General features: G+C 44.4%; 1 protein-coding gene across 1 annotated transcript in view; it reads left to right on the top strand.

The window, feature by feature from the left end:
• utrn (utrophin) overlaps window positions 1-19438 on the top strand; it is a 382291-nt gene that overhangs the window by 120603 nt on the left and 242250 nt on the right. The window contains 6 exon segments of the mRNA XM_055639965.1: window positions 867-1084; window positions 4470-4647; window positions 6464-6600; window positions 7928-8137; window positions 15363-15476; window positions 17734-17889. Coding sequence (XP_055495940.1) covers window positions 867-1084; window positions 4470-4647; window positions 6464-6600; window positions 7928-8137; window positions 15363-15476; window positions 17734-17889 — 1013 coding nt within the window.

The following is a 19438-nucleotide window of genomic DNA, read 5'->3' as shown; positions in this document are numbered from 1 at the left end:
GTCACTGTGGTGGATGTTTATGTTAAAATGTGTTTTGTGTGTTCCGTGGCTTTTCATTTGTTTGACTGACTTGGCAAACGAAATTCCTCGCAAGTTGCAAAACATACTTGGCTAATAAAGTGTGATTGTGATTGGTTTATTCGTGAGGCCAAGCCTGCAGTGCTGGCAGGAGCACTGTGGTTTTGTTGAAGACAGAGCCTAGAGTCATACAGCATGGAAACTGGCCCTTTGGCCCAACTTGCAGGGCCTATGTCAACCAAGATGCCCATCTACACTAGTCCTACCTGCCCACGTTTGGCCTATATCCCTCTAAACTGCACTGTGCAGTAAAATAATCCAGAGGGTTATGGAATCATCAATGCTGGCTTTGCATAACTTAAAATGTGTATATTTGATTGGTTTTATTTTTAATGATTAGTTAATCTTGGATCAACTCAAAGCAGTTCATAAGAAGGACATATTATTGGTAGGTAGACAGAAATGCTGGAGGAACTCAGTGGGTGAGGCAGTATCTATGGAGCGAAGGAAATAGGCAACGTTTCGGGCCGAAACCCATCTTCAGACCCGTAGATGCTGTCTCACCCGCTGAGTTTCTCCAGCATTTTTGTCTCCCTTTGATTTTCCAGCATCTGCAGTTCCTTCTTAAACATATTATTGGTATGTGGCTGCCAATGTAATTTCACAGACAGGAAGAGATGAGAATAATTTTTCCTTTCTGGGATCATGTAATTTTTAGTACCTAGTTCGATTGACAAATAAGTTATTGCTGCTCTCCAGGACTTCTCAATTAAAGTAATTTAAACATTGAGAGTTTATTGTTCACCTTGCTGACAAGATGATGTTTTTGCAATGTAACCTGCTTGCAGAAGGGCTGTCAACAGAGGAAGTAATCCATGTCCTGGACAAGCTGTCACTGGAGTGGAACACCAATAACCAGCAAACGGAGAGGCTGAGATGTAAGATCCAATATCAAGAGAACATAAATCATATTTATGAAGAGTTACAAGAGCTTGAAAAGATGATAAAACGCGAAGAAGACTGGCTGAAGAGTGTGGCTAGTGATAAAATGAACGAATCCTGCCAGGTGAATGGCTTTGTGCACTTTGCAATGTGGTGATGTAGCTTAACTTGTGAGAAGGAGGAAGAGCATAAGCATTTAAAGCTTATTAGTGCTCCAGGAAGCAGGTTTTGAGGGGAAATTACCCTTTTTAGTTCCCGTTTCAGTTTAGTTTATTGTCACGTGTTTCGAGGTACAGTGAAAAGCTTCCGTTGCGTGCTAACCAGTCAGCAGAAAGACAATACATGATTACAATCTAGCCATTCACAATGTATATGATACATGATAAGGGAATAATGGCAGTGCAAGGTAAAGCCAGCAAAGTCCAATATTACTGCAGGACCCCTCTCTGGTTGCAGCAGGATGGTTCAATAGACGATAGGTGCAGGAGTAGGCCATTTGGCCCTTCGAGCCAGCACTGCCATTCAATGTGATCATGGCTGATCAGCCCCAATCAGTACCCCGTTCCTGCCTTCTCCCTAAATCCCCTGACTCCGCTATTTTTAAGAGCCCAATCTAGCTCTCTCTTGAAAGCATCCAGAGAACCTGCCTCCACCGCCTGAGGCAGAGAATTCCACAGACTCACCACTCTCTGTGAGGAAAAAGTGTTTCCTCGTCTCCGTTCTAAATGGCTTACTCCTTATTCTTAAACTGTGGCCCCTGGTTCTGGACACCCCCAACATCGGGAACATGTTTCCTGCCTCTAGCGTGTCCAAGCCCTTTAACAATCTTATATGTTTCAATGAGATCCCCTCTCATCCATCTAAACTCCAGAGTGTACAAGCCCAGCTGCTCCATTCTCTCAGTATATGACAGTTCCGCCATCCTGGGAATTAATCTTGTAAACCTAAGCTGCACTCCCTCAATAGCAAGAATGTCCTTCCTCAAATTAGGGGACCAAAACTGCACACAATACTCCAGGTGTGGTCTCACTATGCTCTGTACAACTGCAGAAGAACCTCTTTGCTCCTGATAACAGCTGGGAAGAAACTGTCCCTGAATCTGGAGGTGTGCATTTTCACACTTCTATACATTTTGCCCGATGGGAGAGGAGAGAAGAGGGAGTGGCCAAGGTGCAACTTGTCCTTGATTATCCTAGCCAGACAGCGTGAGGTATAAATGGAGTCAAATCTTCTTTAAATAAGATCATGATTTCTCATTTACGTTCGTGCTATTTTCCTGCGCTAATCTTGATTCCCTTTGTCAAAAAAAATCGATATATGTATTTTAGATGATCAGCAGCTTAACTTCTGTAGTTCCACATCCAAAGCTTTGCTGCCCTCTGGATGAAAAACATTCTTCTCAACTCAGTTCTAAATGGCCAATCCCTTATTTTAACGACGGTGAGCACTGGCTTAAGTTACCACACACAGATGAAACATCAACTCTGCATTAATCGTAGCAAGTCCCTAAAGAATTTATTTAGTCGTATTGAGGAGATCACTCGGTCTACTATAGTCATACTGCATGGAAACATGCAGTATAGGAGTAAAGAGGTTCTTTTGCAGTTGTATAGGGCTCTGGTGAGACAACATCTGGAATATTGTGTACAGTTTTGGTCTCCTAATTTGAGGAAGGACATCCTTGTGATTGAGGGAGTGCAGCGTAGGTTCACAAAATTGATCCCTGGGATGGCGGGACTGTCATATGAGGAAAGATTGAAAAGACTAGGCTTGTATTCACTGGAGTTTAGGATGAGACGGATCTTATAGAAACATATAAAATTATAAAAGGACTGGACAAGCTCGATGCAGGAAAAATGTTCCCAATGTTGGGCGAGTCCAGAACCAGGGGCCACAGTCTTTGAATAAAGGAGAGGTCATTTAAGACTGAGGTGAGAAAAAACTTTTTCACCCAGAGAGTTGTGAATTTATGGAATTCCCTGCCACAGAGGGCGGTGGAGGCCAAGTCACTGGATGGATTTATGAGAGAGTTAGATAGAACTCTAGGGACTAGTGGAGTCAAGGGATATGGGGAGAAGGCAGATTTATTGGGTTTAAGGGTTATTGATAGGGGACGATCAGCCATGATCACGATGAATGGCTGTGCTGGTTCAAAGGGCCGAATGGCCTCCTCCTGCACCTATGTTCTATGTTTCTATGTTAAACGTAGGCAGAAATGCTGGAGAAACTCAGCGGGTGAGGCAGCATCTATGGAGCGAAGGAAATAGGCAACGTTTCGGGTCGAAACCCTTCTTCAGACTGATGTGAGGGTGGGGCGTGGGGGGGGGGGGGGGGGGCGGGAAAAAGAAAGGAAGAGGTGGAGCCAGAGGGCTGAGGGAGAGCTGAGAACGGGAGGAGAAAGTAGGGACTACCTGAAATTAAAGACGTCAATATTCATACCACTGGGGTGTAAACGACCCAAGCAAAATATGAGGTGCTGCTCCTCCAATTTACGATGGTCCTCACTCTGGCCATGGAGGAGGCCCAGGACTGAAAGGTCGACTTCGGAATGGGAGGGGGAGTTGAAGTGCTGAGCCACCGGGAGATCAGGTTGGTTATTGCGAACTGAGCAGAGTTGTTCGGCGAAGCGATCGCCAAGCCTACGCCATGACAGGCGACAAATGTTGGAATCTTGAGCTAAAAACAAACTACTGGAGGAACTCAACAGGTCAAGCAGCATCTGTGGTGGCAAAAGGGATGGTTAACACTTCCCTTCACGACCCTGCTTCAGGACAGGACTAATATTTTCTGACTTTCTGGAATAAGTCTCAACCTATAGGGTGATTTCACGAAAGGTCACTGGGTCATAGGTCTTCACGCACGGAGCCGCAAAATCCAACTGGGGTACAAACGTCACTTCCAGTACATGTTATTGATGCTAGAAACGCGTACTTTCAAACCTGTTAAAAACCGAGAAAACGGTTAGTTTTTGCGCTATAAATAACTGTGCAAGTCGGGATGACCGTGAGACACAGTTATCCTGCTTTAGAGTTCTAAAGATTAAGGAAAATGAAGGTAAAGAGAAGAGAGAGCTGAAGGGAAAATAACAGCGGAAGTTGTTGGCCGTGCGGATATAAAGATAGAAAATATTGGGAATTATCGCGTTTGCTCACTGCATTTCATCTAAACATCAATAATGCCTTAGTTTTGATGAAATGCAACATTTGGCTTGGTTTAAGTGAAACTATTTATGATGACTGTCCTCGAGTTATGAATGCTCACTCATATGACTTATGCATACCCACTCTCTCTCTCTCCACTTGTAGTAATTGTTCCTATCTGTCTTATGTGCTATTGATACGATTCATTACAATGCCGCAGAGGTATGGTTACCATATCAAATGTTGTTTCTGCCCTTTCTCACTGATGGGCGAAATAGACTTACGGAGTCATGTCAAAATAGAATCGATTATTACCAAGGGATAGCTCGTGGCAGTCTTGGTTCATAGTATTTATTCTCATTTGTGCAGGATGAAATCAACCGGCTGCTTGATGTGACTCCATATTTGGAGAAAGTACTGGCTCATGGGGAAGTGCTCAACAGTGAACCTGAAGCTCCAAACTTCCTCCAGGAGGACCTTAATAACATAAACAATCGATACAGATCAATTCTCCAGAAACTACTCAGCAAGCGACAAAAGCCAGCAGGTGACTAGGCGATTAATATGAAGACACAAAGTGTTGCAATAACTCAGAGGGTCAGGCTACATCTCTGACTGATGTGGACAGACAATGTTTCAGGTTGATTATCCTGAAGCATGATTAACTTGGATGCGTTTTGTTGAGCTTAAATGTTCTGTTTTTGAAAAGTTTATATTGCAGGGCGATAGGCTGTTCAGCCACAGTTCCACGTCCATGCCTTTACCACAAGTTAACAAATCTAGTCATTTTGGTCTTAATTCAAGTCATTCCCAATGTCGATATTCTTTTAGACACAAAATGCTGGAGAAACTCCAGCGGGACAGGCAGCATCTCTGGAGAGAAGGAATGGGTGACGTTTCAGGTTGAGACCCTTCTTCGGTGCCTCGACCCGAAATGTCACCCATTCCGTTTCTCCAGAGATGCTGCCTGTCCCGCTGAGTTACTCCAGCATTTTGTGTCTATCTCTGGTTTAAACCAGTATCTGCAGTTCCTTCCTACACATTCTGTCTATATTGGCAGTTTTGCAAGTCCATTACAACCTCGTATTGAAAAATGCAGGTTTCATTGCTATGTTTTCAGGATTTCTCCACTTTATTGGTCACTAGTGCTTAGAGGAACTAGTCATTATTATCATTTATTATTAGGATACGTCTTATCCAGGCTGATTACATGGGGAGACCACGGGTCATCCAGACCGCTGAGTGAATGCTGCACTCTGAATGATGCCGTTTCTTCCTCTGGTGTTAAACTGAAGCTCTCCGCGCAGGTGGTTGTAAACTTTGAGCCAGCATTATAAAATCATGAGGATAGTCTTTTCCCAGGATATGGGAATCAAGAACTGCAGGGCATAGGTTTGAAGTGAGATGGGAAAGATTTAATAGGAACCCGAGGGGCAATGTTTTCACACAGGGTGGTGTTTTCACACAAGTATATGGAACACGCTGCCAGATGAAGTAGGTGAGGCGGGGACCTGAACAGCCATTTCAGGTACAAGATATTTTAAAGACATTTGAACAAGTACACGGACAGCAAAGGTCGAGAGGGATATGGGCTGAATACAGACAAGAGGAGACGAGCTTAGATGGGACATCTTGGTCAGCATGGCCAAGTTGCTCCAGCACTTTGAGTCTATCTTTGGCACAAACATCTACGTGGCAATTAACACATTGGTAAATTTTATGTAGGTACATTTGGTTTTCATTTATACAATCATACAGCATGGAAACAGGTGCTTCAGCCCAACACATCCATGCTGACCAAGTCTCATTGTTCCACGTTTGGCCCACATCCCTCTTAACCCTTCCCGTCCATGTATCTGACCAAATATCTTATTTCTTACATTTAAACAGTGATTGGATTTGAGAAATACTTGACTGCAGAGTACTTTTTATGCAGTTCATTTCCTCTGAATAAATATATTGACCAATATTTAGGATATCTTGTACAGACGGCACAGATTAAATGGGGTATCTCCAGTATAATGCTGGACTATGCAAATGGAAAGTAGCATTAGAACCCAGTGATGAATTGGGCCAGGTCATATTATGCTGGCTCTTTCAGGTTCAGCTTTACCAACGCTATTTATTGAGATTTGCATATGTGTTTAGGTTTAAGGAGTTGTAGCAAATTAACATGACACAGTTTATTTTGATCATCTTCATTGCACACCATAAATACTACAAAATGTGGATGCCAATACAGAAATTGATATGTGCATTGGTGCCATGGTACCATTTGTAGTAATGTGCATCAATTATGTGAATTATTTGTTGTTGGGGTCGTGTTAAACTGCATGGCTTTTGTAATTTTATCTTATTTAAAGGATTGGACTGTCCTCAAAACATTGATGCTCTAAAGACCTTAAAAACGGTACTGGATCGATCCGAAGCCCAAGTTAAACGAGACTGGAGTGCAATTGCTAATCTGGAAGCAGCTCAGAATGCATTAAAGCACACAGAGGTAAGGAGCAGGCAGCGACCGACTGAAACTGGCAAACCATTGCGGCCTGTATATAAAGTGCAATTCCCAAATGTTAACATACCCCATGCTGTGTAACATTTGCCAAATTGGATAATACTTAATCAGGGATTGTTATTAGGCATCGTTAGGAGAATGAGAATTAAATACAGGTTAAGTATGTAAGCCGAGAGATGCATTAGGCTGTGGAGCAATTCTCAGTTGTTTAGTTTAGAGAGACAGCACGGAAACAAGCCCTTTGGCCCACCCAAGTCCACGTTGACCAGCGATCTCCGCACATCAACACTATCCCACACACACACACACTAGGGACAATTTACAATTACCAAGCCAATTAGCCTACAAACCTGTACATCTTTGGAGTGTGGGAGGAAACCAAAGATGTCAGAGAAAATTATTGTAGGTCAAGGGGAGAAGGCACAAACTCTGTTCAGACAGCACCCGCAGTCAGAATTGAACCTAGGTCCTTGGCACGGTAAGGCAGCAACTCTATGCTGTGCCACTGTCCTACCCTTTAATCTATTTCAATGGTTTCAAAGATCTTTTATTGTCACGTACCAATTAATGTACAGTGATATGCGAATTACCATAAACCCATACTAAAAAACCCCCCCCCAACAAGACACACAACTACGTAAAAGTTAACATAAACATCCACCACAGCGCATTTCCCACATTCCTCACTGCGATGGAAGGCAGTAAAGTCCAATCTTCTTCCTCTTTATTCTCCCGGGGCTATCGAAGCTCCCGCAACCGGCGCTCAAAGCTTCCACGTCGGGGCGATCGAAGCTCTCACGTCGAGGCGGTCGAAGCTCACGCATCCGGCGCTCAAAGCTTCCACGTCGGGGCGAACGAAGCTCTCACGTCGGGGCGGTCGAAGCTCCTGTGGCTTGGAGCTCCCGAAGTCTCCAACCAGGAATCGCGAGCTCCACGATGTTAAGGTCCGCAGACTCTCCAACGGTTGGAGGTCGATCCCTGCCAAAGGGATGACGAGCTCCTCGATGGTAAGCCTGCAGTTGGAGCTCCCGAAGTTGGTCTCTAGCAAAGGCCGCCAACTCCACGATGTTGGGCCGCAGTGCAGGTAAGAGATTAAGAAAAGTTTCCCCTAACCCCCCACATAAAACAAGCTAACGAACACTAAAAACATACATTTAACACATACTATCAAAACAACAAAGAAGGAAGGGATAGACAACCTGTTGGCGAGGCAGCCATTGCTGGCGCCACCCGGTGGTGAATTTAGCCATTCTTTGTCAATATTGCATACTCTCTTGTTTGCTCTCTCTCATGTTCTTCCTATTTTATCCAGGCTTTGCAAAAGGAATTGAAAACCCATCAACCAGAAATTGACAGACTGCTTTCAGGGTTGGAAAGGAAGGAAGAAGAGACGGTAACATCTAAAAAGACCTATGACATGGAATTGGAAGGAATTCAAGTACGATGGAAAACCCTAATAGCTCAGCTTCAGAATGATAACCAGGTGTTGGAGGATGTGATATCAAAACTACAGCAATTTAAGGTGAGTGCAACTAGAGTGTGAGGATCTGCTCCTGAATCCAAGGGACGGATGAAAACAGGAATAGAAATAGAGATAACTGCTGTCGTGTTGGTGTTAACATGCACTGCAGTGAGAAGCAGATCAAGCACCAATGTACAAAATCAACGTTCATGCTTCATAATACATACTTCACAAATGGGAATTTGGAGCGACATTTCCCAAATGAGAATAGACACAAAAAACTGGCAGGACAGGCAGCATCTGTGGAGACAGGGATTAGGTGACGTTTCGGGTCAAGATCCCCCCCCTTCGAGATTAGTCCTGGTCTGTCTACCTAAAAGAGCATATTTTGTGCAAATTTTTGAAAAAGTGACTGATTGGAAGTTAGAAAGGGTCAGGAGAAGTTATAAAGTCAGAAAGTCGTACAGCTTCTGACCACTTGTCCATGCCAAATGTGATGAGTCATCTAAGCTAGTTGCACCTTAAACCTACGCTCTAGTTCTTGATTCTCCTACCCTAGGAAAAAGGCTGTGTATTCACTCTCTTAGTTTAGTTAGTTTAGAGATACAGCGCGGAAACAGGCCCCTCGGCCCACCGGGTCCACACCGACCAGCAACCCCCACGCATTAGCACCAGCCTACACCCACTTTTTCACATTTACACCAAGCCAATTAACCGACAAACCTGTACGTCTTTGGAGTGTGGGAGGAAAAAGAAGATCTCGGAGAAAACCCACGCAGGTCACGGGGAGAACGTACAAACTCCGCACAGACAGCACCCGTAGTCGGGATCGAACCCGGGTCTCCAGAGCTGCATTCGCTGTAAGGCAGCAACTCTACCGCTGCACCACTGTGCCGCCCTCTATAATATCACCCCTCGGCCTCTTGCATTCCCGGCCTCTCGCATTAAACTCCTAGCCTATCTATCCTCACTCTATCTTTCAGGCCCTCTAATCCTGGCAACATCACTGTAAATATTCCTACTCTTCCTAGCTTAATGGCATATTTTCATACAGCAGTGCGACCAGAACTGAACACAGTATTCAAACACGTTAAGCAGTTTAGGACTCTATTCCTTGGAGCGCAGGCAGATGAGGGCTAATCTTATAGAGATTTATACAAAATCCTGAGAGGAATAGATCTGGTTGATGCAGAGTCTCGAGCCCAGAGTAGGGGAATATAGAACCAGGGGACATAGGTTTAAGGTGAGGGAGAAAAGATTTAATACCTGAGGGATAATATTTTCACACAAAGGGTGGCGGGTGTATGGAATGAGCTTCCAGAGGCAGTTAGTATCGCAACGTTTAAGAATGATTTGGACAGGTACATGGATAGGACAAGTTTAGAGGGATGTGGGCCAAACGCAGACAGGTGAGACTGGTGTACATAGGACATGTTGGTGGGTGTAGGTAAGTTGGGCTGAAGGTCCTGTTTTCCATGCTGTATCACTCTATAACTGTAGCCCCACCAGCATCCTGCATAACTGAAAACAAGAACAGCTTCTTTACAACAACCGTCAGCTGTTGAACACTAAACACTAACTAAACTATGAACTGTCTTGGGTTCACGAAGGACTCAGAATTATTGCAATCATTATTGGGGTTTTAATTTGGGGTTTTGTTTATTATGTTATCTATGAGTACAGGCCTGCTGCTGTACTGCTACAAGTAAGAATTTCATTGTTCCGTTGTCAGTACATATGACAATTAAACACTTGACTCTTAAGATATTCTAACTTCTATTCTCAAATCCCTGACTGATGAATGCCAACGTACCAAAAGCCACCTTGTGTACACGCATCGCCACTTACAGGGAACGATGTACTTGTGCTAACTAGATCCCTCCGCTCTACAACACATCCCAGGCCACTAGTGCACCTACTGTAGTTTGACAGATGGGAAAGTTGAGACCAATGTAAAGGTTAAAGCAAGCAAAGTCTGTTGACGGGTGCTGTCTGTACATCCCCACTATGGGTGCTGTCTGTACGGAGTTTGTACGTTCTCCCCGTGACCTGCGTGGGTTTTCTCCAAGATCTTCCATTTCCTCCCACACTCCAAAGACGTACAGGTTTGTAGGTTAATTGACTTGGTGAATGTAAATTGTCCCTAGTAGCTGTGGGTTAGTGCTAATGCGTGGGGATCGCTGGTTGGCGTGGACCCGGTGGGGCCTGATTCCGTGCTGTATCTAAACTAGAGAGAGTGAATACAGCCTTTTTCCTCGGGCAGTTGCCAAGACGGAATGATTTCGGCCTGTTAGGCATAAGTAGACAGTCAGAACATTTTTCCCAGGATGGAAATATCAAATACTAGAAGGCATAATTTCAAGTTGAGAGGGACAAATTTAAAGGAGATGTGTGGGGAAAGCTTTTCACACAGAGAGTGTTGAGTGCCTGGAATGCGATGCTGAGGTTGAGGCCAATAGGATAGTGGCACTTAAGAGACTTTTGAATAGGCACATGAATATGCAGGAAATTGGGGTGGGGGGGGGGGTTATGGATTCTGTGCAGTGTTGATTTTAGCATCATGTTCAGCACAGACATTGTGGGCTGTAGGGCCTGTTCCTGTGGCGTTTGCATGTATGAATGTTGGGATTGTAATCGGTGCTTTCAGCTTCTCTGAAGTTGTCTGTGACCCACCATTATGCACAAGGCTTGGATAGAGTGGAACCTCTTCAGTGTGTCTAAGAAAGCTTTCTCAAACAATATATATAGATCGTACTGGAGAGCGGGCACCACTGGACCTCCTATTGAGAAATTAGTTACTAAAATATCAGCGAGGGAGCACTTTGAGATCAGTGACCATAATTTTATTAATTTTAAATCGGTTATGGAAAATTGTGGATTGGTCCACACAGTAACTCCAAAATTGGGGCGGGGCCCAGTTTGTTGGCATTAAACAGGATCTTGCCGAGGTTGATTGTAGGTCGTGCCAAAGTATTCTTTTAACTTGAACCCAAGTTAAAAAACAACTGACATGATACAGTACTACTAAACAAGGTGGAAGCGGGGCCTCCGACACTGTGAGTCAAGTCAAGTCACGTTTATTCGTCACATACACATACGAGATATGCAGTGAAATGAAAAGTGGCAATGCTCGCGAATTGTGCAAAAAAAACAAACAGACAAACAACCAAACAGAATATTCACATATTACATATTTGTGTGAGGGAGGGAAGAAAAGGAAAAAAACAGCAATTTTAAAAAGACACCACACAACAGTAAAATGGTATAGTAAAGTTAGTTCAAGAAGGAACTGCAGATGCTGGAAAATCGAAGGTACACAAAAATGCTGGAGAAACTCAGCGGGTGCAGCAGCATCTATGGAGTGTATCAGTCTGAAGAAGGGTTTCGGCCCGAAACGTTACCTATTTCCTTCGCTCCATAGATGCTGCTGCCCCCGCTGAGTTTCTCCAGCATTTGTGTGTACCAGTAAAGTTAGTCCCTGGTGAGATAGGAGTTTACAATTCTAATTGCCTCTGGGAAGACACTCCTTCTCATCCTCTCCGTTTTCACAGCATGGCAACGGAGGCGTTTGCCTGACCATAGCAGCTGGAACAGTCCGTTGCAGGGGTGGAAGGGGTCCCCCATGATCTTGTTGGTTCTGGAGTTGCACCTTCTGATGTATAGTTCCTGCAGGGGGGCGAGTGTAGTTCCCATAGTGCGTTCGGCCGAACACACTACTCTCTGCAGAGCCTTCTTATCCTGGGCAGAGCAGTTCCCAAACCAAATTGTGATATTTCACTGGCTGCAGCTCTGTCTTGCAGCCGTGCCATTGTGCGGCCCATGTGTATCATTTGGATGCAAGTGAGGGCGATTTGATGGGTGGAGTAAGTCACAAAGGCTAAGATGAAAAGGGTATCAGATAAGGAGAGAAAATGACTGAATGTAAAGCTAGAGGGAGGGATTCAGGTGGAGGAGGAGGACAGATGGGTCATAGATAAAGTCATACAGCGTGGAAACGGCCCCTACGGCCCAAATTACCCACGCTAACCAACGTGCCCCATCTACACGTCCCACCTGCCCCGCGCTTGGCCCGTAACCCCGTAAACCTATCCCATCCATATATCTATCCGAATGTCTCTTAAATGTAATGATAGTACCGGCCTTAACTACATCTTCCAGCAGCTCCTTCCGTATACCCACCATCTTTTGTGTTAAAAAAGAAGTTACCACTCGGGTCCCTATTAAATCTTTCCCCCATCACTTTTAACCCTATGTCATGCAGTTCTCGATTCCCTTACTTCAGGCAAGAGACTCTGTGTGTCTACCCGATCTATTCCTCTCATGATTTTGTACACCTCAAGAAGATCACCCCTCATCTTCCTGCGTTCCAAGGAATAGAGTCCCAGCCTGCTCAACCACTCTCTCCAGCTCAGGCCCTCTTGTCCTGGCAACATCCTTATAAATCTTCTCTGCACCCTTTCCAGATTGACAACATCTTTCTTATTACATGGTGCCCAAAATTCTAAATAAACTGAACACAATACTCTAATTAAACTGAACACAATACTCTATATGTATTTTAGTGTCTAAAATACAGTTTTAGTGTCATCTGTAAACTTGGGAAGAGAAGGGTGATAAAAGGGAAATTAGCATTTCTTCCTTGCTGAGGTTTCCAAGCCACTCTGGAGAAATGGTTAAGCAAATAAGACCTTGACAAGGCCATCAAAAAGGCTAAAAGGGTTTTGCTCTAAGTGGGAGGATGAAGTGGATGTTCGGCAACTGTGGAGGGGCTTGAATGCCATCACCTCCTACAAGGCGAAATCAGGGGGCAGCTCAAGTGACAGTGAAGCATCACTCCCAGATATGTTAAATGCGTTATACGCGTGCTTTGAAAGGGTGAATGCTGATGTGCCTTCCCGAGTCCCCATACGCCCTGATGGTATTCCAATCTCTGTCACAGAGGCTGACGTCAGAAGATCCTTCACGGGGGTGAACCCTCGGAAAGCCTCCACCTGGTCGTGTTCTCAAAACCTGCATAGACCAATTAGCTGGGGTTTTTATAGACATCTTCAACCTCTCATTACTGAGGTGTGAGGTTCCCATCTGTTTTAAGAGGGCATTAATAATACCGGTGGCCAAGAAGTTTAAGGTAACGTGCCTCAATGATTATCGACTGGTGGCACTAACATCCGTGTTGATGAAGATTTTTGAGAGGTTGGATATGGCTCATGTCAGCTCCTACCTCAACAAGAACTTTGACCCACTACAATTTGCCTACTGCCACAACGGGTCATCAGAGGATCCGATCTCACTGGCTCTCCACTCTGCGCTGGACCACTTGGACAATAAAAACATAGATGTCAGGCTGTTGTTTATAGATGACGGCTACAGAGCTCAATACGATTATCCCCTCCAAGCTAATTATCAAGCTCACGGAACTGTGTCTCTGCACATCCCTCTGCAACTGGATCCTCAACTTCCTCATCAACAGACCACAATCTGTACAAATTGACAGCAATACTCCTTCCCTGATAATCATCATGGGGCACCTCAAGGCTGTGTGCTCAGCCCCCTGCTATACTCACTCTATACTCATGACTGTGTAGCCGGACACAGTGCAAACTCCGTGCTCAAGTTCACTGACGACATGACTGTGGTTGGACGAATTAAAGATGGTGATGAGTCAGAATATAGAAGTGAGATCGATCGACTGACCAAACGATGCCAGCACAACAACCTGGCTGTCAATGTCAGCAAGACCAAGAAACTAATTATAGACTTTGGTAGAGGAAAGACAAGGACCCGAAAAACTGTCGATATCACACAATGCTGGGGTAACGCACCAGGTTACAGCATCTGGAGAAAAGGAATAGACGGGATGATGGTGGAGAGAGTCAAAAGCTTCAAATCCCAGGGCATGGATAGCTCTGAAGATCCTTCCTGGACCCAGCACACTGATGCAATTATAAAGAAAGCCCAGCAACGCCTCCACGGTGTTTTGGCAGACCAGTTTCCCTCCGGGGATGAATAAAGTTTTAATCGTATTGTACTTCTTGAGAAGACTGCGGAGATTCGGTATGTCAGAGAGGATTGTTTTGAACTTCTACAGGTGTACAGTAGAACATATTGACTGGTCCCATCACTGCCTGGTTCGGCAACTTGAACGCCTAGGAACGAAGAAGACTGCAAAAAGTGGTGAACACTGCCCAGTCCTCACGGGTTCTGACCTGCCCACCATCGAAGGGATTTACCGGAGTCACTGCCTCAATAAGGCAGCCAGCATCATCAGAGACCCACACAACCCTGGCCACACACTCACTTCACCTCTGCCGTCGGGAAGGAGATATAGGAGCCTGAAAATTGTAACATCCAGATTCTTCTCGACAGCCATCAGGCTATTAAACACTACAAATAGGCTCTGAACTACATAGACTTGGGGGCATTGTTTTTCACTTTTTGTGCTCTTATTGTTTGTTTCGTTTTATATCTCCGTGGATTGTCACCTTGTCGTGGTGTGGTCCTGAGATCCTGAGAGTGATGCCGCCTGGAGCTATGCTCCTGGTAGGGCCACCCATAGCGATAAGGTCAAGGGGGGAGGTCTCTGACATAGAGCAATTCAACCAAGACCTCAACGGTGGAACAGGCGGAGGATGATGGCTGACCTTACTGGTCACCCATCACAACGGCTGGGAAGGGGGGTGAAGGCTGCAGCAGAAAAGGGTCTCCGGTTGTCTTGGACTCCATGCCACTGGATCCTGACCCAGATCTGTCAAGGACCGTGTGGTGGCTGTCTGTGCACCAGTCTCCCCACGTTAAACAAAGTCACGCACTGGCGTCCTCCAGGACACCCATGGTCAGCCATGACTGAAGGGGGCCTAATAAGAATTGAATAGAATGCCATTTATTGTCATTCAAAGAAACAAGGTTCAAATGAAATTTAGTTCCTGGTCACTGAAAAACAGTTATAACAGCAAAAAACCACAAACACACACAATTCCACACAAACATCCATCACAGTAAATCTCCAAACACCTCCTCACTGTGATGGAAGGCAAAAGTATTATCTCTTCCCTGTTCTCTGTTCTTTATTCTTCTCCCGCATTCTTTGGTGTGGCAAAGAAGTTTTTATATGTATGTGTGTATGTATGTGTCTGTTGTGCAGCTACCAGTATGAATATCATTGTTCTGTCTGGGACATATGGCAATAAAACGTTCTTGACTATGCCTTAGATCTTAGATTACTTTTTTTTCCTGGTTGTAGTGTGTTCTTTTAATTATTTGAACCATTTCCTCCCTTGTTATGCAGAAAAAATCAGATGCCTTGGAAAAGTGGATGGATTGTGTTGAGACTTTCATGTCCAACGAGACAGTTTCTTCAGACATTCCAGCAGAACTCCAGCAGCAGGGGGGAAAGTACAAGGTGGGAACAAATTTGTCACTGGTGGAAGAGCATTGTAACAAATTACATGATGCAATGGGGAAGCAGAGCATTTTGGCTTAACGAGTTTATGTCAGTAATAACCCTTCACAGAAGCATACCGTCTTAGTTCTAGTTAAGCACTGCTAAATCCAGGTTCAGATTCCATGGGGCTCCCTCCCCTCTAACCTGCTGTCGCTTCCAAGGTGGAGTATGTCGGCGACTCTGGGGATGAAGGAGGCGGGGGGGGAGGAGCAGGAAGAGGTGGGGCTGGGGGGAGGAGACCAAACAAACCCACCACCATAATACAAAATCACCCAATTATCTAAACACATATTCTTAAATGTCAAATATATTGTTAAACAACTATATTACGATCCTTGTCAAGGATGCATTTCACCCCCAGCAGTCTTGGAGATCCCCCAGAGTGCCCGTGGGCAGCACGTAGTCCTTCTCAGGTAGCACCCGGGCACGGACTTAACCCCGGAAATGGGGCAGGCAGGTAGCTTGCCGTTGACTAGGTTGATGTAGACATTGTCGTAGGGGGGTCCAGTTGCCGGTTTTTCAGTGACCTGCTACGACTATGACAGTCGCCAAAGAAATTTGCCTAAGTGGGACAGGCTCATTAGGCAGTAGCTCAACTGGCTGCATCACTGTGCCAATCCCCAAAGTGGAAGGCTTCATCCTTCAATACCTTTTTCCCTAAACCACAGATATTGAAATTGCTGACTTGTCAATGATATTGATCAGTTTAATTCTCCTTTTAACATTCCAGCTACATTGGTCACTCTCCATTCTGCAGGGCCTGAACTGTTAACATTTTCAATATACTGACATATCTGCTCCTTGTGGTACCGTTGATCGGTTTCTAACCTGGAACTATTCGTAATGAACCATTCACATTTATCTGCTGAAAGGAAATATTCCCATTTTATTACGTTATGAAACTCCAATTTGAGTTTTTTTGTTTTAAAGGTGATGACAATGTAACGTCTAGGAGTTAAGAAGGATGAGAGGGTATCTCATTGAAACATGTAAGATTTTTAAGGGCTTGGATACGCTAGAGGCAGGAAACATGTTCCCGATGTTGGGGCAGTCCAGAACCAGGGGCCACAGTTTAAGAATAAGGGGTAGGCCATTTAGAATGGAGACGAAAACACTTTTTCTCACAGAGAGTGGTGAGTCTGTGGAATTCTCTGCCCTAGAGGGCGGTGGAGGCCGGTTCTCTGGATACTTTCAAGAGAGAGCTAGATCGGGCTCTTAAAGATAGCGGAGTCAGGGGGTATGGGGGAGAAGGCAGGAACGGGGAACTGATTGGAGATGATCAGCCATGATCACATTCAATGGCGGTGCTGGCTCGAATGGCCGAATGGCCTACTCCTGCACCTGTCTATTGTCTATTGTCTAGCCTTTGCTTGTCCATATAGTATGCAAACCTAATTTATTTTACGACCGATAAGTAGTTTCAACACTATCTCACTCCTGAATGCCAACGGGGGCAGATTGCTGAAGAAACGAATTGCATCAAAAGTTGAAAATGTGTGATCCTTAATAACTTATTGTTTGTAGAAACCATTCACTGCAGGAGGTGTTTTACCAAAGAAAGACAAAATGCTGGAGTAACCCAGCAGGTCAGGCAGCATCAATGGAGAACATGGATAGGTGACGCTTTGTGTTGGGACCCTTCATCAGACTGGTGAATTGTTTCACCAGTCTTATTTTTTCACCAGTCTTATTGTTTCACCAGACTTATTGTTTGCAACATTTATGTGAATTAGTGTATTGTATTTGCACATTTTCCATCCTGTCTTTCCATTCTCTCTTTAAAAATGCTGTTATTCCTATGTAAAATATGCTATTAGTAGTTTCTTGTTATCTGTTCTCCCACTCAAATTAATATGCAGAGTTCATTTTGCTCTTCATACATTCCAGGAGCAGAATTTGGCCATTCGGCCCATCAAGGCTACTCCACCATTCAATCATAGAAACATAGAAAATAGGCGGAGGAGTAGGCCATTTGACCCTTCAAGCCGGCACTGCCATTTAATATGATCATAGCTGATCATCCACAATCAGTACCCCGTTCCTGCTTTCTTCATACATCCCTTGATTCTGTTCTTGCAGTATAATATGTTTGTGAACTAACTGTGTGGAGTAATGTAACAAAGCATGGAGTTGGGGTACTGCACCCCTCTTTACTCTGAAGGCAGAATTGAAATGGTCAGTTCATTTTTGTGCTGATTTCTTTCTACATCAACAGACATTCGTGGATGAAATTGAGAATATTCAGTCCAATTTGACTTCAATGAATGAAATTCAGGACTGGCTGAAAGAGGTGCCAGTGCCAGCCATCTCCAATGCTGTGTCAACTCGTCTGACAGACATCTGGACACGATGGAAGACAGTGAAGAACCAGGTATGGAGTCAGGTTCCCGAGCTCTGTCAATTTAAAGTTTGCAGTATCTGTGGCGTTGTGGGTGATGAAAACATTTGGTGGGAAGAAGAAGAAATAAATGAAGTGGAGATCTGTTTTAGAATCTAGTTGGAAACGTGCTATTAAGTGAACTCTTGCAATATAACAACTCGCCATGGCAATTTTGGTACAGTATGCTCCTATGTATGGAGTGTATGCACTGTTCATCAGAGTGAAATAGCTCAGTAAATCAAAGTAACTTACCCCAAAGAATAAATGGCATTAATGTGGACATGTTCATTAGTCCAATAATACCGTTATACTGGAAATGCAGGATATCCACAAAGAGATGAACCAGTCTGAAGAAGGGTCTCGACCCGAAACATCACCCATTCCTTCTCTCCAGAGATGCTGCTGTCCCGCTGAGTTACTCCAGCTTTTTGTGTCTATCAATGAACTAGTCTAAATTTGCTTTGCATTTGAAAAATACCAGCCTCAGCTTTTTAGACCATTCAATGTTTTTTTTTACTCTTTAGAGATACAGTGTGGAAAGAGCCCGAGTCCACACCGACCAGTGATCTCCGCCGTACACTATCACTATCCTACACACACTAGGGCCAATTTGCAATTTTTACAGAAGCCAATTAACCTACAAACATGCACGTCTTTGGAGTGTGGGAGGAATGCATCCGGAGAAAACCCACGCGGTCACAGGGAGAATGACCAAACTCCGTACAAACAGCACCCAGAGTCAGGATTGAACCCGGGTCTCTGGCGCTGTAAGGCAGCAACTCTACCGCTGCACCACCACACCGCCCTTGTTGTGTGCATGCTTACTCCTACTGCGATATCCTTCACTTGCAATTGATTAGCAAAGGGCCTTTCCAGAACTTTTAGTTATGACTCAGTAGGTCGTGGCCTGCCCTTGAGACTGAATAAATGTTGTGTAATCTGGAACGGCATGCCTGGGTGAGGTGTGGGAAGATAAAGCATGAGAAACTAAATGCACAAATGCAGCTGTGGAAACTTAGTTTTCAAAATGTATTCCAGTGTCCTCCATAATGTTTGGGACAAAGACCCATATTTTATTTATTTGCCTCTGCACTCCACAATTTGAGATTTGTAATTGAAAAAAAAACATGTGGTTAAAGTGCACATTGTCAGATTTTATTAAAGGCCATTTTTATACATTTTGGTTTCACCATGTAGAAATTACAGCTGTATGATACATAGTCCCCCCATTTCAGGGCACCATAATGTTTGGGACACATGGCTTCACAGGGGTTTGTAAGGTGCTCAGCTGTGTTTAATTGCCTCCTTAATGCAGGTATAAGAGAGCTCTCAGCACCTAGTCTTTCCTCCAGTCTTTCCATCACCTTTGGAAACTTTTATTGCTGTTTATCAACATGAGGATCAAAGTTGTGCCAATGAGAGTCAAGAGTCAATTTAATTGTCATTTGGACCCCTGGAGGTCCAAACGAAATGCCGTTTCTGCAGCCATACATTACACACAAATAGACCCCAGACACAACATAATTACATTTTACATAAA

The sequence above is a fragment of the Leucoraja erinacea genome, chromosome 8 (genome assembly GCF_028641065.1).
Source record: "Leucoraja erinacea ecotype New England chromosome 8, Leri_hhj_1, whole genome shotgun sequence".
Taxonomy (NCBI): domain Eukaryota; kingdom Metazoa; phylum Chordata; class Chondrichthyes; order Rajiformes; family Rajidae; genus Leucoraja; species Leucoraja erinaceus.
The sequence above is the reverse complement of the archived record's forward strand: the minus strand, read 5'-3'. Positions and strand labels throughout refer to the sequence as shown.